General features: G+C 41.8%; 1 protein-coding gene across 1 annotated transcript in view; it reads right to left on the bottom strand.

The window, feature by feature from the left end:
- Positions 1-26,818, bottom strand: part of LOC132121473 (actin-binding LIM protein 2-like) — a 72,877-nt gene that overhangs the window by 30,237 nt on the left and 15,822 nt on the right. Inside the window, exons 3-6 of the mRNA XM_059530883.1 lie at positions 16,955-17,138; positions 2,003-2,109; positions 1,706-1,832; positions 1,370-1,463 (exon numbers count right to left, since the gene is read on the bottom strand). Of these exons, the coding sequence (XP_059386866.1) occupies positions 1,370-1,463; positions 1,706-1,832; positions 2,003-2,109; positions 16,955-17,138 (512 nt within the window). The remainder of the gene's footprint in view (positions 1-1,369; positions 1,464-1,705; positions 1,833-2,002; positions 2,110-16,954; positions 17,139-26,818) is intronic.

Here is a 26,818-nt window from a genome sequence, read left to right as displayed (position 1 = left end):
CTTTGAGACAAGTTAGGTTTTATGCCAGTGCACTCTTAAAAGTTGACTTTTTTTAGGCATAAATGCAAAAGCAGGGCTCAACACTTTCTTTTCTTTTTAGGAGCACTTGTACTCCTAATTAAAAATTTTTTAGAAACAACCCACATTACGAGGTGATACTGTATCTGACTCCTTAAAGTAATTTACAGGGGCAACATTTTAACCTTTGTAATTACATATTTTCTATCATTATTAAAAGTATGTCATCTTTTATGTCTAATTAAAAAATGTTATAAGCTTTTTCAAAATGTATAATTAAAGCAACAGAATAAGAACATATACAGTCATGGACAAAAATATCGGCACCCTAGGTAAATATGATCAAATAAGGCTATGGAATCTGCATTGTTAATCCTTTTATATTAAATCTAAGAACAAGTCAAACTTTTGTTCGTTATCTGGCTCGGCTCGGTGTTCATCTTCAGTTCTCTCTTCACAGCAGTTCAGTCAGTGTACTGTTTGAGTAAATGAATTACTCTGGGATATTGGTTTGTTTGAACTCAGAGGGAGTGTCAGCCACATTAAAAAAGTTAACAGCTTAAGTCATTTGTGGATTAATGCTTATTGGAGACGTGAACAGTTTAAAACGATTCACTTCGATTTGGTGAACTGGTTCAAAAAGATCCGGTTACATCGAATGATTCGCTCGCGAACCGGATATCACAGACTGCTTTGTTTTGAACTCTCTCACAACAGACCCGGAAGAGAATACAATGCTGAATAAAGTCGTCGTTTTTGCTATTTTTGGACCAAAATGTATTTTCGATGCTTCATAAAATTCTAACTGACCCTCTGATGTCACATGGACTACTTTGATGATGTTTTTCTTACCTTTCTGGACATGGACAGTATACCGTACACACAGTTTCAATGGAGGGACTGAGAGCTCTTAGACTCAATCTAAAATAACTTAAACTGTGTTCCGAAGATAAACGGAGGTCTCACGGGTTTGGAGCGACATGAAGGTGAGTTATTAATGACATAATTTTGATTATTGGGTGAACTAACCCTTTAATTGTGGCCAATGTGTATTAGATAAAAACATTTTTTTTTCATAATGATATTTCCCCCCATTTTAAATTCTTAATATCCAATGAAAGGTTAGATTTTTGTGATTTTTTTAAAATAAAAGATCAAAAGGATTAACAATGCAGAAAAATTTTCACAGCCTTCTTTGATCAAATTTACCATGGGGGCCAATATTTTTGGTCATGACTGTACATATACACCTAGGATGCATCGATGGTGAGTAAAAAACAGGCTAATTTTCATTTTTGGGTGAACTAACCCTTTATAGGATACCCAACAAATAGAAAAGATTTCTTCAAACCTCAAGTACTTTTCCAGTGATGTATTTCTTGCAGGTTTCACACTGGATGCCGAACATGGCATGGTAGTCTGCCTCACAGTAGGGAATTCCATCCCTGCAAAACATCAACACACATGATGTATTTCACTTGAACTCAAGGATGGTGACAGATCTCTGTATGCTCTCTGGTCTTGAGAATCCCGTTCTTTTATATTAGAGCACATCAAAAAACGTTGAGTCATTCTACGGGGTTCAGCAGGCTCGCAGATTCCCATATCACATTACTATGATCAATAAAGCACATACAAGCACCCATCTACACATTTACATGCAGAGCAGAGTAAGAGTGGGACTAACATGCTGATATATTCTGCATTTAGCACTTTATTGCACACTTTGCACTTGAAGCAGCCAAGATGCCAGTGTTTGTCCAATGCCACCAGAGACTGCTCATTTTTAAACTCCTTTCCACAGCCACAGCAATCTGCAGAGAGAGCAAAACAAAGTGTAGTGTATTACTAATTAAATGGCAGGGAGAGCTGTCATTGCATGCATTTAGGAAATGAATAAATGAGTGAGTGAATGTGTGTGTGAGAGAGAAAGAGGCTAACATAGAATGGAACAGACTGCAATGCAGAAACACAGAGAACTTACTGTGCACAGCCTGTGGGGGTGCCATGCTGTTGACTGGCTGAATGCATTTCTCACAAACACACTCCTTTCCATTAAACGTCACGCGGCCCCCAGCTGGAAATGGCTGCCTGCCAGAAATACACACACACATGGTCACCTCATCATTCACTTAAGTTATAAAGTCACTCTCACATTAGGATGAACTTTAAACTAGTTTCTCAAAGGCCTAGTTCACCCCAAATTTTATTTACATGTACTAAAAAAAGGAAGCTTTCTATTTACTAAGGGAGACATTTAGCATAAATTTAAAAGCAATGAGGATGGATGCTGTCATGTATCAAAACCTGCACTGGAAAATCTACTGAGCCTCCTCCTCTTTCTCCATTCTCTTTCAACATAGTTACAGTCTCCAAAAAATGTCAAAAAAAAAAAAATACTAATTTGGATATTTGCATATTCAAACTACCCCATCACAACCAGTTATGACACACGTTTTTAGTGAATAATTACAAAAATTTCAGTCTGTCCTTCACACAGAAAAGCCAATCAAAAGATTCAAGTTGTCACATATAGAATTGCAAACCTACTTTTTTGATGCTTTGTTTTGTCATTTTTAGAGCTTGACAGCCCATTCAGTGTAAAACTGATTGCCATAAAACAATAAAAGTAAAAGTTTTAAATAAAAACAATATTTTTGAGTACTGTAACTTAATTAATTTGAGTTGACAAAAAAAAAAGATTTCCTGACAAAAAAAATAACTATAAACTATTGTGTAGTTTATTGTGTAGCTTAAACTAATCATATTAAATAAAAAATATTATTCCAAAGATCAAATTAACTAACATTGCTTTTCAAATAAAGCAGGATGCAGCATTTATAGTCTTGATATTAGTAAATTTCACTGAAAATACACAGTAAAAATACCTTTTACATTCCACAGAAGTTTCATGTTAATTAATCAAATATTATTAACTTAATTTTCTGGTGCTACAGCACAATGAATAAGACCTCTTAGTTGAAGCAGGCCATCTTAAGACAGGCTTGATGGCACATGTCCAATCATCTCTTTGGCTGATAGTTCATTACAGAGCTGATGATCTCACGGTATGTTGATCATCAGCTCTCATGCTCACATCACCCAATGTAAGAGTGAATGTCTAAGTCCTATTAACACACTATTGCCCGATACTGAATTTTAATCTTATGTGCTACTTACTCTCTGTTATCCAAAACTCTGGATGGATGCTGGTTGTCTGTTTTTCTTGGTATAACAATAAATACTCTGTTGCTTTGGTTGTTAGCCCAGTCAAGTTTGTAAAAATGCCATCATTTTAAAACAAGAGCTGTTCTGTAGACCTCTGTTCACATGTACTAGCCTGCCATTATAGTTGTAATAATTGCAGTAATGCTAGAAATGGCAAAGAAACAATATGTGTTGGAATAGAGTCATCCAGAGTAACTACAAATTAGGTATTTACGAGGTGATTTAAGATTCAGTCGCACCCAAGATACCAACTGGGTACACTGTGTCCACAGAAACATAGGCATCGCTATGGAAATGTAGGAGGGACTCATTCTGAGCAACGTCACATGCACATACACAACATCCATTCAGAGACTGAGGGACACCCTACTCCACTCTGGAAATAAGTGGCCCGGGAGCAGAGCATACACTTAACATTCTTACTGAAAGCTGATGGGTCCCCTTTCCTTACCCTTCCTAAGTAACAAGATTGCCTTGCCATAAAATTCACTCACACAGTCAGTGGAAGAAAATTTCAAAACAAAACACCACAAATGGCAGCTACACTAGATAGCATTAATGTATACACTGAAACTCAATAAGTACACTTACTTTGAATCTCCATGAGATATAAATGGTTTTTGTCAGGAAGTGCTGAGTTTGATAAAGATGCATTTGACGCATGATTGGTCATCTAAAAGCTTTGAAAAGTTTTGTATTTGTAATAATAAAGATAAACTAATTGCAATAATAATATGTATTATTTCACAATAAAATAAAACAAATATTTAATAATAATTATGAATAATAATGAATAATTGGCTGACCAACGTTCTAAGGTGTCCTATTATTTTCAAGGAAATGCACGGCTAAAGTTCCAGGCAAGTCTTAACCGTGCTACACGTGTATATCACTCCACCAAATTACCCCACAGATACACTGACCAAGCGACAATAGTTAACAATCAACAATATAAAAATTACTAAGCCTCCCATGGCCATAGCCAGCGATGAGGTCGCTGCGGTCTGGACCTCAAAAATAACATTTGTTCTCTAAATGAGTAATTTTCTGTTAAAAATATTGAAATATGCTTTTGACCACAGTATCGGACCGAGTCACAAAACACACTCACTGCCAATCAGCAGTAAGGGGAGTGAGGTAGGACCCACATAAATATTTGAGTAGCTTTCCAGTGGTGGAGAGAACTCAAGGAGCAGGAAGGCCTGGCATCGGATGCCAAGGTTGCTTCTTGAACATGAAATACGTTTACTTTTATGTTGATTTACAATAGTAACACACATTGCTTTTTACCTATTGATGACATCATACCCTCGTTCGGCAGGCATGGCAGATTCCGCCATCATCGCTGCCAGAGTGGTGTACATATGCATGGGCGGAGTTATTAAAATAGGGGCAAGGTCCTGCTGGGGTATGGGCGTGTTTGTTTTGGTGCTTTCATATATCAACATCGTTTGGAAAAAAATTGCTTAGTGCACCTTTAATGTTGGTGAACTTGAAAAACAGTGTGTACTGACATCTTTCTGCATTGAAACAAGATAGCCTTTGATGTTCATTGTTTATTTTGTGCTATAACTAGTAAAGAGGAAGAAATGATCGGTTCACGTGCTGCTTGAAATGAGGCGAGAAATAAGATTTTGTTCCATACCTAAAGTAACCTGCTCTGTCTAGTCTGTTGGCGCATTGCTCGTGTCCTCTTTGGACACTAAATTTTTACTGTATTTTTTACTGCTTGAGAACATGTGTGGAATTAGAACGCCATGGCTTTTGGGACATAGCAACAGTAACAAAGAGTGGCTGTTCTTTGTGAAAGGTCAATTTCGGAGGTTGGGATGGTTTTTTTTTTCAGTTTATGTTTTCATAGCAATATGTCAACACTGCATCGCCAGCACTTAAACTGACAGAAATCAAAAAGGCCACAGACATGTTATTGCTGACAAAATACCACATACAGTTACACAAACACAAAAAAACATCATGTTATTATCCGTCAGAAATGTTATTAATGCTATCAAAAACAGTCGCATTTAACACTAGTACACAGATCTGTAGAATACGCAGGTTATGAAGCCTCCGTTGCTAGGACAATGTTTTTAAAACTAACAATGGAGGCGTGGGATGAGATGCATAAGAAATTAGTCCTACAGGTTAAAGTGTTTTCAGAATCAGAATCAGAAAGAGCTTTATTTTTGTTTTAAAGACAAAAACCTGACGACTATCCTGAAAAACAACTGAACAATGTTTAGAGTTATTGTAACCGTAGTCTAAGTGCAGTAATTGACAACGGGGCATTACATTATAAGAAAATAATGCACACCCAAAGTTATTTTCTAATAATTCAATGGGCATTCTAGACATTTCAAGATAGTACTCAGGTTCTCTTACGAGAATTCTCTTGTACTGCGTCTTAGCTAAGACGCTACGGGAAAAGTCTCTTTTCACGATACACTGAAGCAAAAAATTATCCTTAATTTTGAATTATTGTAAAGAGCATTTGCAGCAGCACACAGCCATAGGCAAGACGGCTCGCTCGCTCATTGGCTGCTCTGCGGCAACTGCATAAGCCTATCGAGCGCAGGCTGATGCAACATCAGACCAATGAGGGCACTGCCGTTCCTGCTGCGCGTTCTGTCAGAGCTTTTGTTTTGCAATATGTTATTTTGGCCACTAGAGGTCCCCAATGTGCCCTCATGTCAACATTGTGCCTTTCGTAATCAGTTTTATTGTTTTCACATGTTTCTCATTCTGGGCTGTCTATTTAAGCTGATCACTTCCTTTGCATCTTTGCTTGGTTATTGTTCCTAAGCAAGTTGCTGCTGTAAGTCTGCTCTAGTTCCAAGATCTATTCTTTGAAAGTATTTTTGAATTGTTTTCCTGTGACTAGTTTTGCTGTTTTTCTCTGAGTTTTTGTTTTGGAGATTATTTTACTATTTTTGACCCTTTCTGGTCTGAAGATTTTCCTGTTTTGTAACCTAACTCTATACAAATGACATTTTGTTCCCTTCTGCTTTTTTGTTAAATAAACTCTTCTGAGTTAAGTTAAGAAGGCGTCTGACTATTGGGTTCAACTACCTCCTGTGGCTCAGCGGTAGAAATTAAGACTTTGGCATCAGAGACCCAAGTTCGAGCCCCGGTCCTGACAGAATAACCAAGCCACATTATGAACCCAGAGGCGCCAAATCCTCAAGAACTCCTTGCCACAGTTGCTCAGTATGAGTCCACAGTCCAACGCCATGAGTCAGCTCTAGTTCAGCAGGAGACTTTGATGGCTAGACACTCCCAGTTGCTGTCTGATCTCATGACTTCTGTCCGTCAGATCTTTGACCGGCTGCCCTCTACCTCAGTTGCTGCTTCTACTGCTGCCTCTGTACCCCTTCCAGATTCTTGAGTGCTCTCTCCTCTAAGTGAACCCTGCCTACCTCCACCACAACATTTCTCAGGTGACCCCAGTGCATGTGATGGGTTCCTGACTCAATGCTCTCTCACGTTTGAACTACAACCATCGTCCTTCCCCTCAGATCGGGCCAAGATCGCATATGTTATCACCCTCGTTTCTGGTAAAGCTCTTTCTTGGGCAACCGCGGTCTGGAAGGCACAAGCCCCCTTCTGTACAAGTTATTCTGCATTCGAAAAGGAGTTCAAGCGAGTCTTCAATCACCCCTTCAGTGGCCAACAAGCCTCAAAGAGACTTCTCACCCTCCGTCAAGGAAATGGCAGTGCAGCTGAATATGCCATTCAGTTTCGGACCGTTGCAGCAGGGAGTGGTTGGAACAATGAGGCCCTCATGGTGTGTTTCCTTAATGGTCTGTCAGAGGCAATCAAGGATGATCTGGCTACCAGAGAACCTGCTGTTGATTTGGAAACTCTTATGGATCAAGCAATCCGGCTGGATAATCACCTGAGAGAGAGAAGCCGGAACCGCCCATCTGTTTCCTCATTGTCTGCCAGTCCAGCTCTTGCTCAAATGCCACCAGTGCCCCAAGATTCTTCGGAACCCATGCAATTGGGTAGGGCTAGGCTTTCCCCCTCGGAACGAGACCGTCGTATGAGAGAGCGCTGTTGTCTATATTGTGGATTGTATGGTCATTTTCGCTCCACCTGCCCCGAGCTTTCGGGAAACTCCCAGTACCGTACAGGCAGGGAAGGACTGTGACAGGAGTTACACGCACCACTTCACCTTCCAACTCTGGGCTGTTCCTTCCTATCACACTCACTTGGAGAGAACAAAAACACAAACTCAATGCATTGATTGATTCTGACGCTGCCGGGAACTTCATGGATGTTTCTCTTGCTAAGAGTCTCCAGATCCCTACTTATTCTCTTTCTGCACCCCTAACTGTGACAGCCTTGGATGGAAGACCATTGTCTCCCGGGAAAGTAACCCACCTCACCTCTCTCCTTGGTCTCACCACTTACCAGCACCAGGAGAGAATGTGCTTTCACCTTATACAGTCTCCAGAGTTCCATGTTATCCTCGGTCACCCATGGCTTCTCCAGCATAATCCACACTTTGACTGGTCCACTGGCACTGTTCTCAGTTGGGGTCCCACCTGTCAGACTAAATGCTTGGCCCAGAACCCTCCTGACCCTATTCTCGAGTCCCAAGAAACCCTAGATCTGTCTCAAGTCCCTGCTCAGTACCACCACCTCAAAGCATTGTTCAGTAAAAGGAAGGCCATCATTGAGTTATTCCCAGGTACCTGTCCCCCCAGAGGTCGTATATTCTCTTTGTCTCCCCCTGAACGAACTGCTATGGATAGAAACATTAATGAAGCTCTTGTGGCAGGCATCATCCAACCATCCACTTCCCCTGCTGGAGCTGGATTATTTTTTGTTGGGAAGAAGGATGGCGGACTTCGACCATGTATCGATTACAGGGGCCTTAATAAGATAACCATTCGAAACCGCTATCCCTTGCCACTAATGACAACTGCATTTGAAATTCTGCAAGAAGCCTCCATCTTCACTAAGCTTGACTTGCGCAATGCCTACCATCTTGTGCGCATTAGGCAGGGAGATGAGTGGAAAACTGCCTTCAACACGCCCACTGGGCACTATGAATATTTAGTTATGCCCTTTGGCCTCACTAATGCTCCCGCAGTATTTCAAGCTCTCATCAATGATGTCCTCAGAGACATGTTAAACCAATTTGTGTTTGTCTACTTAGACGATATCCTCATCTTCTCGAGTTCCCTCCAAGAGCATGTAAAACACGTCAGTAAGGTGCTGAGACACCTTCTTGATAACCATCTTTATGTTAAACCTGAGAAATGTGAGTTTCATGTGACCAAAGTTCAGTTCCTGGGGTTCATCATCAAGCCTGGCCAAATACAAATGGATCCTCAAAAGGTTCAAGCTGTTGTGGATTGGCCCTCCCCCTCATCGGTAAAAGAGGTACAGCGTTTCCTTGGCTTTGCCAATTTTTATCGCAAATTCATCCGGAACTTCAGTACTGTGGCGGCTCCTTTATCTGCCCTCACCAAGGGGAACACTACCAACTTTTCTTGGGGACCTGAAGCAGAGTTGGCTTTCAACAAACTAAAGAACTATTTCACCTCTGCACCTATTCTCATTCTCCCTAACCCAGATAGACCATTCATCGTGGAGGTCGATGCTTCAGATGTAGGGGTTGGAGCGGTATTATCCCAGAGAGGAGAGGACAACAAGCTGCATCCATGTGCATTCCTTTCCCACCGCCTTACACCAACTGAGAGGAACTATCATGTAGGGGATCGAGAGTTACTGGCAGTCAAGTTAGCGCTTGAAGAGTGGAGACATTGGCTTGAGGGGGCCAAACACCCATCCAAGTACTCACGGACCACAAAAATCTGGAATATATTCAGCAGGCAAAGCGAATCAACCCCCGCCAGGCACGTTGGTCCTTATTCTTCAATAGATTCCAGTTCATCTTGTCCTACCGCCCCAGCTCTAAGAACCTAAAGCCCGATGCTTTGTCCCGAGCATATGTCAAAACTCCACAGGAAGATTGTGTTGCATCAATTATCCCCAGTTCCAAGATATTAGCTCCTATCAGGTGGAATCTGGAAGATACAGTAAAACAATCCCAAGCCAGAGAACCAGACCCAGGAGGGGGGCCAACCCACTGTCTGTTTGTCCCTAAAGCTGTCTGCTCTCAGATCCTCCAGTGGGGACACTCCTCTCGTCTCACTTGTCATCCTGGTACCTCACGCACTCTTGAGTTCCTCCAAAGATGATTTTGGTGGCCAACTATTAAGGAAGATGTGACCGCATTTGTGAATGCATGTCCCACATGCAACCAAAATAAAATCTCTCACCGTTCTCCTCAAGGGCTATTGCACCTTCTCTCCATACCTCATAGACCTTGGTCCCACCTTTCCATGGATTTTATCACTGGTCTTCCACTATCACAAGGCAACACCACTATCATGGTCATAGTAGATAGATTCTCCAAGGCCGCCAGATTTATTCCTCTGCCTAAACTACCCACCGCAAAAGAAACTGCTGAATTGGTTATAAACCATGTATTCAGAGTCTTTGGAATTCCATAAGACATCGTCTCTGATCGAGGACCCCAGTTTTCCTCCCGATTCTGGCGGGCTTTTTGTCAATCTCTGGGGGCTACAGTGAGCCTGTCTTCTGGGTTTCACCCTGAGTCCAATGGACAAACAGAGCGGCTTAATCAAGATCTTGAGACTAAACTGAGATGTATGGCAGCTAACAATCCTTCCTCTTGGTCTTCATTCATCATGTGGGCAGAATACGCACACAATACCCTTCGCTCCTCTGCTACAGGCATGTCCCCTTTCGAGTGCCAGTTCGGGTACACCCCTCCACTATTCCCTGAACAAGAGGTGGAGGTTGCAGTTCCCTCTGCTCATCAATTTGTTAGACGCTGCTGCCTGACATGGAAAAAAGCTAGACTCAAGCTCCTTAGGGCCTCTCAGCAGTACAAGCGCCAGGCTAATCGCAGACGCAGACCTGCCCCCACTCTGCGCCCTGGTCATGTCTCCCTGTTAAAACCTGTTTTGTCTTCTCCTTTTCTTGCGACAGGTAGACCTCCTCCTCCTCGTATCATTGGGGGCCAGCCAGCTTACACAGTCCACAGAATACTAGATGTCCGTCAAGTACGTGGGTCCCGGCAGTATCTTGTGGACTGGGAAGGCTATGGTCCCGAGGAGCGCTCCTGGGTTCCTGCCAAGGACATCTTAGACCCCAAACTAGTGCAAGAATTTTATGCTCGCAAATATGTTATTTTGGTCACTAGAGGTCCCCAATGTGCCCTCATGTCAACATTGTGCCTTTCGTAATCAGTTTTATTGTTTTCACATGTTTCTCATTCTGGGCTGTCTATTTAAGCTGATCACTTCCTTTGCATCTTTGCTTGGTTATTGTTCCTAAGCAAGTTGCTGCTGTAAGTCTGCTCTAGTTCCAAGATCTATTCTTTGAAAGTATTTTTGAATTGTTTTCCTGTGACTAGTTTTGCTGTTTTTCTCTGAGTTTTTGTTTTGGAGATTATTTTACTATTTTTGACCCTTTCTGGTCTGAAGATTTTCCTGTTTTGTAACCTAACTCTATACAAATGACATTTTGTTCCCTTCTGCTTTTTTGTTAATAAACTCTTCTGAGTTAAGTTAAGAAGGCGTCTGACTATTGGGTTCAACTACCTCCTGTGGCTCAGCGGTAGAAATTAAGACTGTGGCATCAGAGACCCAAGTTCGAGCCCCCTGGTCCTGACTGCGTTCTGGCACCTATATCCTTTTCTGCATCCTCGTGTGTGTGTTCGCCCTGCGACACACACTTGTAAAAGAGCTGCGTCTTTTTAAAGATGCCATCTTGCGGCTCGTGCAGAGCCCCGCTCAGCGAGGGAGACCGTCACGTCATCTGTGTCTCCTGTCTGGGTGAGGATCATGCAGCGCTCGCGCTCGCTGACGGCGGCTGCCCTCACTGCGAGCTGTTGCCAATGGTGACTCTGAGGACTCGCATGGCATTTTTCTCCGAGCCTGCATTCCCCGCTGCTGACATCGAGAAGGAGCTGATGCGAGTGCTCACGCTGGCCGCGAAGAGTCTCGGCCTCGAGTGGTCTGCACCAGCTCCCCCCTCTCGTTCGCGGCTGGATGGTAGCTTTCTTCAGGATGAGCGTACGTCCCCGAACTCAAAGCCCGCCCCATTTCTTCCTGAGCTTCACGAAGAGGTGGCAAAGGCTTGGAACGCTCCATACTCAGCGCGAACTCGTTCGTCTGTTTCACCAGCATTCTCCACATTGGATGATACTAAAAAACAGAGGCTACCAGTCACTTCCGTCGGTGGAACAGGCGATAGCGACGCACCTTTGCCCGCCCTCTGCTGGACGGCGGACGAAAGCGGTGTTGCCATCTAAAGCCTGCCGCATGGCGTCATCTCTGCTCGTGCGGATCTTTTCTGCTGCTGGGCAGGCTGCGTCTGCACTACACACCATGGCCACGCTGCAGATATTTCAAGGTGATCTCCTCCGTAAGCTGGACAAGATGGGACCTGAGGCTATCTGTCTCGCGTATTTGAGGAGTGCTTCGGATCTCTCTTTTCGCGCTACTAAGTCCGCTGCACAGGCCATGGGACGAGTTATGGCTTCCGCTACTGTGGCTGAGAGGCATCTATGGCTGACGCTATCAGACATGGCAGAGTCTGAACGCACTGCGTTCCTCGACGCCCTGCTGACTCCCGCTGGCCTCTTCGGATCTTCTGTCAACGAGTTCGTTGAGAGATTCGTCGAGGACCAGAAAGCGTCAAGCACTTCCTTCCGAAGCGCTCCGGTTCTGCAGCGAGTCGTGCTAGACCGGCCCCGCAAAGCTCTCAGCCACACCCCTCGCCTCCTGCTGCTTCATCGCAACAGCGTCAGCAACGCAGCTCGAGACCCCGCTCTCGCTCTGCTGGCCGTCGCCCCGCGCCGCGGGGACCACGGCAGAGGATTACGGTGAGGCCGGAAGCCCCGAAGTCATCAAATATATTCAAATACAGATAGCGTCACGTCACAGGCGATACTTGAGATTCGCCTTCGAGGGCCAGACATACCAGTATACAGTCCTGCCGTTCGGCTTGTCCATGGCTCCTCGTACGTTTACGAGGTGCATGGAAGCAGCGCTCGCTCCTCTCAGACTCAGAGGCATGCGAGTGCCGAACTATTTGGACGACTGGCTGATTCTGGCTCAATCACGATCAGAGCTCGTGGAACACAGGGCCATTTTACTCGATCACCTCGAGAAACTCTGTCTCAGTGTCAACTGGACGAAGAGTTCGCTGAACCCCAGTCAGACGATACTGTTTCTGGGTATAGCTCTGGACTCATGCTCCATGACGGCGCGGCTGTCGCCACAGCGCGCATTGGGCATTCAGCGCACAGCGAGCTCTCTCCGCTGCGGCGCGACCTTCTCGCTCAGAGAATTTTAGAAGATGCTAGGTCTCATGGCCTCAACATCACCAGTTCTTCAGTTGGGCCTGCTCCGCATGCGCCCCTTGCAGTTCTGGCTGAAAGCGCGAGTACCGCGCAGAGCGTGGATATCCGGTCAGTTGCGTCTCAAGGTCAATCAGAGCTGTGTTACAGCCTTGAAACCCTGGACAGCGAACGACTGGTACCAATCAGGTGTAAGCCTGGGGACTTCCTCGAAAGTGAAAGTGGTGTCGACGGATGCCACCACTTCGGGATGGGGAGCGCTGCTCGAGGGCAGACCATTCTTTGGCCTGTGGTCAGAACGGGAAAAGCTCCAACATATCAACTGTCTGGAAATGCTGGCAGTGGAGAGCGCGCTGACGCGCTTTTGTCCCCGAATCAAGGGCCACCACGTCTTAGTCCGTTCGGACAACATGTCTGTGGTGTCCTACATAAATCGCCAGGGCGGTCTCAGGTCCCGAAACCTGTTCAGGTTGGCGGAGCGCCTCCAACTTGTGCTCGCTGAGAGCAGTTCATGTGCCTGGGCTACAGAATCTGGGTCCAGACAGACTGTCCAGAAACAACATTCCCACGGGCGAATGGTCTCTACACCCACAGACAGTCCAGCTGCTGTGGGAGAGATTTGGCAGGGCGGAAGTGGACCGGAGTTGTGGTCCCTCCATGTGTGGGCGCTCAACGGTTACCCGCTGATCTCTCAGTGGGAGTGCTAAATACTATCACTCAGGCTAGAGCGCTGTCGGCTCGATGGCTATATGCCTCGAAGTGGTCAGTATTCTCCAGCTGGTGCACAGCTCGGGGACGTTCACCCCTTAGTTGTGAGGTGACGGAGGTTCTCTCCTTCCTACAGGAGCTGTTGGATAAGGGCAGAGCCCCCTCCATGCTCAAAGTTTACGTTGCGGCTATCGCAGCGTTTTCCGAGACAACGCTCGGTCAGTCAATAGGAAGGAACAATTTGGTCATCCGCTTCCTTAGAGGAGCTACGAGGCTGAATCCTCCCAGACCTCCGTCAGTCCCTGTATGGGACCTCTTGACGGTTTTGGAGGCCATGAAAGGTTCCCCTTTCGAGCCTATCCGAACGATTAGCCTCAAACATCTGTCATTCAAGACAGTGTTCTTGTTGGCTCTCGCTTCAGTGAAGCGTGTGGGTGACCTGCACGCGCTCTCGGTGAGCCCGACGTGCCTGGAGTTTGGGCCTAATGACTCAAGAGTCATACTCAAACCTAGGCACGGTTATGTGCCGAAATCCCTCAACACACCGTTTCGGGCTCAGGTTATTTCCCTGTCTGCCCTGTCGGTGTCAGAAGAGGATGGAGACTCAAGTCTTCTTTGCCCCGTTAGGGTTTTAAGAGCTTATGTGTCTCGCTCTGCTGTCTTCAGACAGACTGAGCAGCTGTTTGTCTGGTTCAGTGGACGTTCCAAGGGAATGGCGGTTTCGAAACAGAGCCTATCCAGATGGATAGTTGATGCTATAGCGTTAGCTTACACTTCCAGGGGCCTTCAGTGCCCACTGGGTGTCAGAGCACACTCCACAAGAGGCGTCGCCTCATCGTGGGCGTGGTCTAGTGGGATTTTCTTACAGGATATATGTATGGCGGCAGGATGGGCCTCGCCCTCTACATTTATCAGGTTCTATAACCTAGAGGTTCCCGCTCTGCAAGCAAAGCTGTTGTCGGTATAGTTGAATCAGTGTCCTGATTGGAACTCTGAGATCGCAAGCGCGATGCGCTGCCGACTGTTATATGGGCAGTATTGCGTAAGACCCACATTCCCACATTGGTCAGGCCTTGCCTTGAATATGTGATGTCATATTGCCGACCGCTATACGAACGCTGCTAGATATGGGACGGAGGGTTTCCCCCTCCTGTTCTAGGACTCTCTGTGAGTCCCTCTGGTGATTGTGCACTGTAAATCCTGGGCGTCGCTGCAAGGTTTATTGGTGTGTGATCTCTGCACGCACGGTGCTTTACATTGGGTTCCCGTAGCGTCTTAGCTAAGACGCAGTACGAGAGAACTCTCGTAAGAGAACGTACTCGGTTACTAATGTAACCTCGGTTCTCTCTAGAAGAGGGAACGAGTACTGCGTTCTCTGCCATGCGTACGATTCACTCTGGTTCGCTTCGGCGATGAAATAAATCAGGTGAGTCAGCCTTTTCGAGCTCCCTTTAGTGAGTGAGTGAGTGAGTGAAGTGACATTCAGCCAAGTATGGTGACTAGGGCTGCAACTAACGGTTATTTTGATAATCGATTAATCTGTCGATTATTTTTACGATTAATCGATTAATCGGTTTATGTACTTATATTTTAGTTTTCCCCATTTTTTCCCCAAGTAAATTATTAATAAATGGTCTTTATTCTTCAGCATAGATTTTTAAGAGATTTTAACCATTTTGCACTGTCATATCCTAATCAAAAATATACCTGGAGTTGTTTTATTGTGTTAGTAATCCTTTGTCGAACTCTTCTGCAATCAGAACACTGACCCATACTCTAGCAAATTTCACAAGGAGATTTAAAATAATGTTTTCACCATGGCAGTCCTTAGAGCTCCTAAAGTAGTTTAACATCCCGAACGAAGCTTATTAAGGAATCTTTCAGAACATATTTTCACGAAGAATAAGGATAAAACAGAATAAAATTGCAGTGCATTGTATTTTATTATTTACTGGGAAACAGCTTTATAGCTTTTGCTGTGAAATTGTAAACAATCCTTCGAATAAAGTGCTAATGGCATGAAACCTGAATGGAACTCACAATTTAAAGTAAAAACCATCAGAAGGTTGTCCAGAAAAAAAAATTGGACACACACAAAAAACCTGCTGTGTGAAAAAGAGCAGTGAATACTTAGAAAAAAAGTGCATTTCAAATATCTTTAAACATTTACCCCTCTCATTCAGTCATAATTAGGCTGCACGACTGAATTTTGAACTGGTAAACGACAAACTGATCACAGAACATGTTTGTAAAGCTTTAAATGTTAACTGTTAAAAAGCAATGTTATCAGCTTTTACGACTAAACATTTGCAAACAACATTGTACTGGAGAATCTGCACAAATAAAAGTCTTGCGCGCAAAAGACGCGATATGTGAACGTCCCCTTAAACAGTTCAGTAGTGCAGAGTTTACAGGTTACTCTTCTTTTTTGAAGGCTCAAAGTAAAGTACTCCCAGTCTCCCACATCCCGCTAAATGCTGCAGAGACGCTGTTCGGGAAGCACGTGACATAAAACGAGGCCAGCTATTGGCTATTCGCTACTTCTCCTGCTGTACTGGCTGAGTAAAACCTCCGGTGGCTCATTACTGCCACACTTTGGTCACCGCAGATTTGAAATATGCACGAAATTAGCCGCTTACGGCAAATAAAAGTTATTTAGCAACGAATCGATGACTAAATTAGTTGACAACTATTTTAATAATCGATTTTTATCGATTAAATCGATTCGTTGTTTCAGCTCTAATGGTGACCCATACTCAGAATTTGTGCTCTGCATTTAACCCATCCGAAGTGCACACACACAGAGCAGTGAACACACACACACACTGTGAGCACACACCCGGAGCAGTGGGCAGCCTTTTTTATGCTGCGGCGCCCGGGGAGCAGTTGGGGGTTCGATGCCTTGCTCAAGGGCACCTAAGTCGTGGTATTGAGGGTGGAGAGAGAACTGTACATGCACTCCCCCCACCCACAATTCCTGCCGGCCCGGGACTCGAACTCACAACCTTTTCGATTGGGAGTCCGACTCTCTAACCATTAGGCCACGACTTCCCTTAACCCTTCCCTTCCCTTTATAGGGCTAGGCCACACCTGTTTCGGCGGGAAGTGGCATGGAGGGCGCGAAGTGCCCTCATTGGTCTGATGTTGCATCAGCCTGCGCTCGATAGGCTTATGCAGTTGCCGCAGAGCAGCCAATGAGCGAGCGAGCCGTCTCGCCTATGGCTGTGTGCTGCTGCAAATGCGCTTTACAATAATTCAAAATTAAGGATAATTTTTTGCTTCAGTGTATCGTGAAAAGAGACTTTTCCCGTAGCGTCTTAGCTAAGACGCAGTACTCGTTCCCTCTTCTAGAGAGAACCGAGGTTACATTAGTAACCGAGTACGTTTTTGTCCTTAAAACGCTAATTTGCCTAAAATGCTTAATTTTTCCTTACTGATAAAACTGATATTAAGTGAAATATGTAATTAACCTTTTGGACTTTCTTTACTGCTGCTGTACCTTATCCAAATCAAAATGTTCAGCTGAAAATGTAAAGCAAAAACTTAAAAGTACCAAAGTGAATGAATGTTAGTGTGTTTGCACATGTGTCTTACTTGCAGATGGCACAGGCAAAGCAGCGTTGATGGTACGTCTTGCCCAGGGCGGACACAACTTCCCCTTCAATGAACTCTTCACAACTGAAGCAGCGGGTGCCATAAAGACGCTGATAATCCAGAGTGCAGATATACTCACCCTGACGCACAAAAAAGCCTCCCTGAGCCAAGTCACATCCACAAACTGCAGAAAAAAAGAGAGACAGTTGAATCTTTAGAATCTGCGGCAGGGCAGGGTTTGCACTTAACTGGTTTGAGGAACAAATGTGCATATTACATGTGCATATTACATCCATATTACAAGAAACAATTGTTGAGTTTCTAATCAGCACACCATGACGTCATGCAGGCACATGGAGACTGGACACCGGACAGGTGCATGAGTGGGGAGAACAAAACAAAATGAATCACAACCTTCCCTTAATTTTCCCCTCTACTTCAGTGACTCCCTCCATCTCTCCGCACTCTCTCTTTCCTTTTCTCACAGTCTTTTTTCCACTAAAACAAGAATTACATCAGGAACATAATACACACAGACACACTCCAATGACATCATTCTCAGGGCTGATCCATTTTCTACCTCCTCTGAGGCACATGATAACTGTGGAATTTCCTTCTCTCCCATGGCTTTTCTTTCTGTCTGTCAAAAGCTGAGATATCTCATTCTGAATAATGAACAAAAACAAGTGCACCTCTTTCTTCAGTACTTGTATTTGTCTGCAATCATATAATTTTAACAGTAAAAACTCTAAAAATGCTAAAATGTAAAAAATGTAAGTGTTAATTGGTTAACATTAAGTATCCTTACTTTATACCATAAAAACTGTAATAAATCTAATGGGACATTTCATGTAATTTTTCAGTAAAATAATTCACAGGAGTTTTTTGGAAGTGGAAAAGACATTGTTATTTTATCATTTACAGTGAAAAACAGTAAATTCACATTCCCAGAATTCACATTTTATGGTTTTTCCATTTCCATTTCTTTCTTTTTATATTTACAATTTATGTATCTTAGAGCTGTAAGTTACATTTTAGGTTGTTAACATTTATTGCATGTTGCCATTTTCTATATTTTCGGGGTTTTTTTTACAGGAAATTTAAAATCAAGTTGCTACTTTTATTTTTTTATTTTTAGTTCTAGCAACCACAGATGAAACTTTTGAACGTGTTTAATAAATACAAAATACAAGTATAAATAGCTGTAACATATTTTCTTCAGTACAGAAGGAAACGCTGTCAATTCAAAATCAAAAGCAAATCTGGACTATGCTATACACATTCATTTTATTGCTTTATATTCTTACTGTATGTCAACAACTGCTTAATTTTTGTCTGTTTATTTTAAATGTATATAGGAGAAACATTTAAGAATAAGTTGAAACATAGAATTTTTTGCTTTAAAAAAGCAACTTCTGAGCAGTAAAATTGCTACAATCCCAGTAATATATACTGTAGTATGCATCGGATTCTCCCTGAGCACCTGACAGTAATCCACCTGTTTCCGTGAGATCCCATCTTAAATGACCTCACTTGGCTGTAACATAATAAGCTTAACAGCTTAAGCACTCAGAAAACAGGCCCTCTCTCTTGCTCTCTTTCACACACACACACACACACACACACGCACACACAAATGAACACATACTACTAATACGTGTACTAATTCCCATGTTAGAGCAACACAATGCAGTAATGTTCTGCTCGTAGTAAAAATCCAAACAATAACACAGGAATGTTGCTCGGGAAATGGCAAACCTATTTTCCACAGCTGCTGAAGAGTGATTGGTTGGTCACCGTGATATGGAAGGTTAGCTATGTTATAGGCATATAAGGTGTGACAATATATCCCAAGCATCCCATTGCAGCCCCCTGGGAGGTCCCTGGACCCCAGTTTGAAAACCACTGGTCTAAGCACACTTTTGCCCATTAAGTACTGAAGAATGTAACCCAAGCCCTGCAATGAAAAGAAGTCCTCAACACTGGGTACCACAGGGTGTGTCTTTCACCCTGCCGGTATATTTAGATCAGCTGCAGACAGAAAACAACACCTGAATAAGAGGAGCAAGGAATGTGAGCAATGCTGCTCTCATGATCAAACACATGCAGAAGTCCTTCCTCAACTGAAAGTGTGCAAGTTATAATGTTAGTTATCATTTTGAAATCCAGAGGATGTTTTCATCCAAATACCAGAACAATTCCAGGAACAGCCCTCCCTGGGGTTAAGTGCTCCAGATGGACACCTCATCAGCAAATTTGGCTTACAAAAGAAAAAATAAAATGGGAATATAAAAACAACAGCGCAGCTAAGATCTTGGACCTAAGATCAAGAAAACTGTGGGTGAAAGGTCAATGTGAAACTGCAGGGTTAAATCTCTTACCTCAAGGCCAAGGAATTGCGTAAGCTAGTTCCAGTGACATGTAATTGGCAGGACTCACATCAACAGAGGGAAGCGTTTTATTCCTGTAGGGTAATTTAAACCTTCTACACACTAAGCCAACACTAGCTAGTTCTAGTGTTCCAACTGAATACTCTAAAATGGAGCTGGATTGCATGCTTTCAGGGAGTTGGCTGGCTGGAGAGGGTCTGCTGTTCCTCTACATGAGAGGGGTTGCATTTTCACATAATGAGGTCAAACTTTCAGTAACAATCCAGTAGACATGCTCCTGATGTCATATCTGCATCAGAAAAAAACTAGAACGAGAGTTGCACTTCATATTGAGTACTCTGTAGAGACATTCCATGAGATCACATATATGGCAGCTGTTTTGACGAAGCAAAAACTCAATTTACATACAGTTGCTTCCTTTATACATTGTAGTGTTATTACCTCACATTTTCATTAATATAATTTAGAGAATTTTTAACAAAAATTTTTATCAGGGTGGTGCCGGTGAAGCTAACCACCAGGGTGGACTTGAAGACCACTGGGGATCAGGAGACCACCACAGCTTGAGAACATGAGGCTGCACCGAATGAACTGTGGACTTCGAGGGTGGAACAGAAGACAGCGGGGGATCTGGAGGCCACGGCAGAGCAGTTTACCAGCAAGTAACTCAAGGAGTTCAGGGAATGCACACCTAGCAGTAGGTAGCAGTAGAGAGGGCTCTACTGGCCATAAGCTTAAACTATGAGGAGTCAGGAATGGCCCTTCTGGTGAAGAGAAACTGAGTAGTGAGGGACGGTCCTCCTGGCCATTATAGGGAACTCTGAGGGATCAGGGGTGGCCCTCTAGGGAGTTGGGGAAGTGTGTGGACCAGACACAAAATTGCAGTAGCTATTAGTGGAATCACTGGTGACAGGGGAAGGACCTCCAGGATCACCAGACGGGGCCTCAGAGACAACTAGACTTGGGACCATTGGGTTAGGGAGCACTGAGACTACTTGAGATTGGAGAGCATGGATCCCTGGACTTCAGACCTCCAGGCTAGGGAACACTCGGACATCCAGACCAGGGAGTGTTTGTGACCACCAGTTCAGGAAGGTACTAGGACCACTGGATTTGGCTCCACCAGACATGAGTGTGCTGAGACCACCGGACTTGGGACCATTGCACTTTGGACCAAATCACAGCCCACAGTGCAAGGGGTGGAACTCAGTAGCTATGTATAATCATACTACTTTTCCAATATATTGTTGCATATACCTCCTGGCAAGTATGATTTTATGGGCTAATTTTGACCGGAACAGTTTGGTGCAGATGATTTATTAGGTAATATGATAAAATACAAAACAACACAAAATACAAAGTAACTCAGAAAACTTAGGAGCTTGGGGGGAAAAAGTACAAACACTAATAATACATCAGGAACCAAGTAAAAAATACAAACTAAAAGTCCACCTACAAAATAAAGGCACAAAGACAGGAAGAACATGACACATTTAACCCTCTGGAATCGATTAACGCGGATACGCGTTATGAGGCATTTTCTCCTGATAACCCCGAAATGAACTTAAATTACACTTTCAGTTTTGATCGTACAGATAAGAGCAATACATCAATCGAATCTGTAAAGGGTGTACTTTTTTTGTATACAGACATAATTACAACAAACCTTGTGAATTTATAAAATAAAGATAACAAACAAGGTGTGCTGTCTGCAGCCTTTGTCTGCGCTGATCTTCATTTAGACACGGGTCATTAAAATGAACTGTAACTCAGTGAATACTCAATGAAGAGACAGTATTCTCAGTATTAAGAGATATATCTGTAGAAAGCCTGACATGTTCGGCATGTGCTGCCGAAAACAGATATTCTGTGGTAAAGTAATCCATACGAAAACAACGCGATGTCCGTTTTGCACGTCTCCCTTCATTATCTTCTAATGTGACAATGCCCCCACGCTGAACGTGCTATTCAAATTCTAATGTTTCACTGAAGCACGCAGCTTAAATACGCCAATACAACAGAAGACAACGCAGCGAGACTGTTCAATTTATTTATTTATTTTACTGTTTGCTTCACGATGAGAAGAATAAGACATAATTCACCCCAAAAAGATGTGATTTGGATTTCCTCAGAAAAAAAAGAATGAAGCGCTTTATTCAGCAGAGATCGTAAACATGAGTAAGTCTCTTTATATATATATATATATATATATATATATATATATATATATATATATATATATATATATACTTGTACTAGTTTTCACATAGCGTCTAAACATTTTACTAGTTAGACTTTTTTCAAACTCTAGTTCCTGACTAAATGTATAATCAAGTGAAACATTATGAAGTTTTAATAACAATATACACTACTATACCATTCAAAAGCTTGATGTAAATAATATAAATGTAACAAATAAATATAACTTTCAATTTACCCCCCCCCCCAAAAAAAACCTGAAAAAATATTCTCAACTCTCTTCAACATTAATAATAATAATAATAACAATAAATGTTTTTTTTTTTTTTTTTTTTTTTTTAGAAAATCTTATTGTTAAAAGGATTTCTGAAGGATTGTGTGACTGGAGTAATGATGCAAAAAAATCAGCTTTGAAAGTCAGCTTTGATTGTTCCTGATAAACTGTCAGAGGTGGGTAGAGTACCCAAAAACTGTACTCAAGTAAAAGTAAAAGTATTTCTAGAAATATTTACTCAAGTAAAAGTAAAAGTACTAGTCTTGAATAGTTACTTGAGTAAAAGTAAAAGAGTATCAGATAAAAAATCTACTCAAGTAGTTAGTTACTAGTTACTTTGGGTCATATATACTGAGTCTATTTTTATTTAGATATATAGATAAAATGTATGTAATGTATGTGTGTGTGTATAAATGTATATATTTCATCATCCTTTACTCCAATTTATGTAATTTATTATAAAAGCTTGTCTGTTTACGTAAGTAACAGATATAGGTGTCATGCCATAACATATTTTTAATACGACTGACTTTATATTAAATGTGATTTAAATATTGCTACTAATCTTTCATTGTTCAGAAAGAGAGCAAATAACATTTACATTATTAAAGATAATTTTCACTGACAGTCTAGATTTCAATCACTCTCAGAAACTCCCATTAAAATCACTGAAACTGTTAACACTGTGAAATCAATATCTTAATTAAAGATTCGTACACACATCTGCACTTTGTTGTTCCTGCGAGAGAATTCGCCAGAAAGAGGTATTCAGTCAGTGAGCGAGTGAAGGAAGCACCGGCATTTTAGCGATGACTCATCTGAACACCTCTGATTGGCCAATGCTTTAATAAGCTCAAAAGAATCATGTGTGATGTGTTATAATGCGCAGCGCTGTATAAACGCATCTATCTCTGGCTCAGCGCCAGCAAGCGATCACAGATCTGAATTTAGCAGCTGACTTGCACCAGTGTGATTGTAATAAAATTAATAAAATCTTAATCGGCTATTTTTTGTCTTTTGGAAGCTTCATTCAACTTGACTGCCCTCTGTTATAAGCCACACACGTACAACAAACTAATGTCACAGTGGTATCGTGTACTGTAATCGAATGTAGCCCAAGTTATTACCTGTTAAACAGTAGACAGCACACGCGGTGTTCATCTAATAAGGATCTCCATCGCTAGCAAATAATAGCCTTAGCAGATTTGCTTTCAATTCAGTGCAGTTTCAGCCACGTTTTCAACGCTGCTGATGTTCTTAAACGTTACAACTCCGAGTGAACCACTTCAGATGCTCAGCGCGTGCGGCAGGGAACTGAACGACTCATTCAAACTGATTCATGAACCAATTCACTCGTTTGCCAATTAGTTTGATCAAGCCTTTGAACAGTATTGACTCAAAAGAATGAATCATTCGCGATTGGGCATCGCTCATTGCCCAGAGAAAAGTAGACGGCGCGTTTGGAACAAACTGAAGCATTTATAACATTTATTGCATTAAGATAAAGTAACGAGAGGAGCGTCGCCCACAGTAACGAAGTAAAAGTACAGATTTTCCCCCCAAAATTTACTCAAGTAAGAGTATAAAGTACCCATCTTTAAATATACTCCGAAAAGTATTCGTTACCTCAAAAAATTACTCAAGTAAATGTAACGAAGTAAATGTAACTCGTTACTACCCTCCTCTGTAAACTGTTTAACTGCACTTGCAAGTGAATATTAAATTATGTTGTGGGATAATTAAATATATTCTAAATAAACTATAAACATAAAAGGATTTAAGTACAACTTCACATGTAATTTCAGAATTGCTTCTATGAAATATGGTTAAAGTGTACTGTTAAATGTTCCTAACAATCATTATACTTTAAAGTAATTCAATTAAACCTCTGTCATGTAATTAAAGATATTTTGTTATTACACATTTGTAATGATGACATCACAATTTAGTACATTCAAAATGTATTAACTTGTAAAAAAATAATAATTAGTATTAGCATTTGCATTCTTCTTTAAAGGCGCAATATGTAATTTTTCTGCTTTAAAAATAGCAGATATCACTATATCTATGTTATATATATATTTTTTGTTGTGTACTTACATTATCCCGACAGTTTCCACGAACTTTAAAATCCGGAGAAAATTATAGTTTAATTAGAAGACACGGCAAGTTTCTTTATTTCCTTTTTGTCGCCCGTCTATGGCGTCATATAAACTTTGACCCCTCTAGTTTATCTAACTTCCTGCGGAACCGCCAAATACAAAGGTGAACAGAAGCAAAGACGAGACGAAGAAGAAAAAGTAGTAGCTAGCCTTGATCGAGACTATTATATTTTATATTTATATTGTTTATATTCGTATTTATACCTCAATCAATAACTTAGTTATGGATCATGATAATGCTTTGCCTGCACGTTCTGTGAAGCGCAAACGTACGGGTGAAATAAATGACCTGAGAAGGTTTTGGGACGAAGAAGAAACGAGACACGGGTAAATATTGGAGTTGCATTTCCAAGATAGAGAGAGCTTCGTGACAAGCTGAAACTACAGAGAGATGCTTGCATTCTAATAAACAGGTATGCATCCATTCAGGTAACTATATCTATCCGTATATTTTGTGAAACGATGATGTCTTGTGTAAAACGCAGACGGACTAGCTCTCATGTAGAGTATAATGTAAATCTACATGTGTTCTATATCTAGCTGGATAAAGTAGCTTCAAATGCAGTTCCCTATCTTGTTCGATATCATAGTATAAACGTAGCCTTATTATAATTATTAACGAAAGGCAACCGTGTTTTTTTTTAACATATATTACTACTAGCTAGATGGAATATTGATTTGATAGGGGTCTGATAATTCATATATCACGAAAATACGTGATTGTCAAAATACTAAGGCCGGTGACACACTGGCTGCGTGGCGTCTCTGCTGCATGCCAGAAGCGTGGCGCGCTGCTGCTGCTGTAGGTGACATAGAGGGAGACCGCTGACAGACCAGGCTCTTGTCTTCATGACAACAATATCTATACTTCATGTTGAACATAAATATAAAGCCTACTGATAAAGGACACCATCAACAGTATTGACGGCAAAATCGACTTATGTTTGACAGGTGCAATATTTGAAAGTCGATAATTATTTATTTATTTTTTAAATTACATTTGTATCTGAATTTATGTCAACCTATAGACTTTCAAACATCAAAATGTCATGAATTAATATGTATTTGTGTACAAAATTACATATAAACATTTTCCTATTATATTTTGCCTGGAAACGCTTCCAACACGTGTGCGTGTCGCGTGAAAAATAAGCGTCGGTTCTATTTCTAGCATGCACACGTTTTCCGCCCTGAGACACGCGTCTCACGCAGGCAGTCTGCAAGCTCTAACCTATTAACATGGGAGCCGAATTAAAAACTGACACGCCACGCAGCTGAGACGCTTGCGCCGGCCTCAGTTAAAATGAGTGAGGAATGTGGGGAGCGACAGAGCGCGTGTTCCAATGAACAACAACTCCCATGAGCCTACGCTCTTTCCCGACATCATCAAAGTACGTCTCATGTTATTGTTTTGATTGAGTGACCCCTGGTGGCCAAAAATTCCATACTGCACGTTTAAAGCATGACAAAAGATTAGGAAAACAATTATTTAAAATGTACTTTAAAGTAAAACTTCTAATTAAACTAATAAAAGTAAAGTCTACTTAAAGGCAGGGTAGGTAAAAAATTTATATAAAACCATTTTTTCCAAATTTGTTTAAACTTTATTTATATATCAATACATAATTAAAATGTAAGTACTCTGAAAAAGAAAGTATAAAAATTTAGTTTCTGTAGACCTCTCACGACTGTTTTAAAGACAGCTCATTATTTCCATTCACTCCACCCCCTCCCTTCTGGGCTCCTTCCAAAGCCACGCTGTATGTATGATCAAAATACAAAAAGAAAGATTTACCTGTTCAGCAGAAATAAAGCCATCAAGGAGTCACTTTTCAGCCCCTTGAGTTCCCTCAGTTCTCGCCATCGCTGGAAAGCCACGCCGATATTAACTCGCGTTTTATTTCTTTGTTTATCCAAAGACTTTTTGTTCATTGTCTTTTCTTGTACTGTTACTGTCTTCCTTTTTTTGCCTGGTTTGCCTTCACTAACTGCATAGGCCAGTACTGTGAATTTTGCTTGCTTTTTCTCTGCCATTGTTTTGGTATTCCTAGGATCCGTGCCTCTTGAATTCCTCAAATCAAACGTGCGCGCGCAAGTGGGCAGGTCATGTGTGGCAAAAGGGTGGTTGCCATGGTTGCGAGAGAGTGACAGTCGCCTAAGCCAATCCTATGGTTCGTCCCGAATGGAAATAATGTGCTGTGTTTAATACAGATTAAATGGTCTAGAGTCACTCGATTTTTATACTCTTTTTATCAGAGTACTTACATTTTAATTATGCATTGATATATATAGAAAGTTTAAACAAATTTGGAATAAAGTTGGGTAGCACTTTATTTTACAGTCCTGTTCCCCATGTACATACTATGTACTTATTATAGTAATTACAATAACTATGTAATAACTAGGTACTAACCCTGAACCTACCCCTAAACCAAACCCTACCCCATGTAGTTACCTTGTATTACCAGAACTTTCTTAGATAAATACACTGTAAGTACACTATAAGTACATGCAAGTACACGAAAGTTGTTTATACATTTTTTACCTACCCTGCATTTAATGTCTACTTAATGTTAAAAATCATTGTAATGAAAGTGTACTCTTTAAGTACAATTATGGCCTTTCATTTAATTCCCCATTTAAAATAAGCTTTTAAGATTTGAAGTACACTACAAATACACATTCAATAAAATTAAGCAAGCGCCTTTTTCACAAGGTTATCTTTTAACGATACTACTAACCTTGCAAACTTTGGCAAATCTACAGATTTGTTCTTCCTCAAATGTGCTCATTCTATCAACCTGGTATCTTTTAAAAACATAACTTTGACCTAGCTAAT

This window comes from Carassius carassius, chromosome 39 (genome assembly GCF_963082965.1).
Source record: "Carassius carassius chromosome 39, fCarCar2.1, whole genome shotgun sequence".
Lineage (NCBI taxonomy): Eukaryota > Metazoa > Chordata > Actinopteri > Cypriniformes > Cyprinidae > Carassius > Carassius carassius.
Note: the sequence above shows the minus strand (reverse complement) of the source record. Positions and strands in the feature narration are given on the sequence as shown.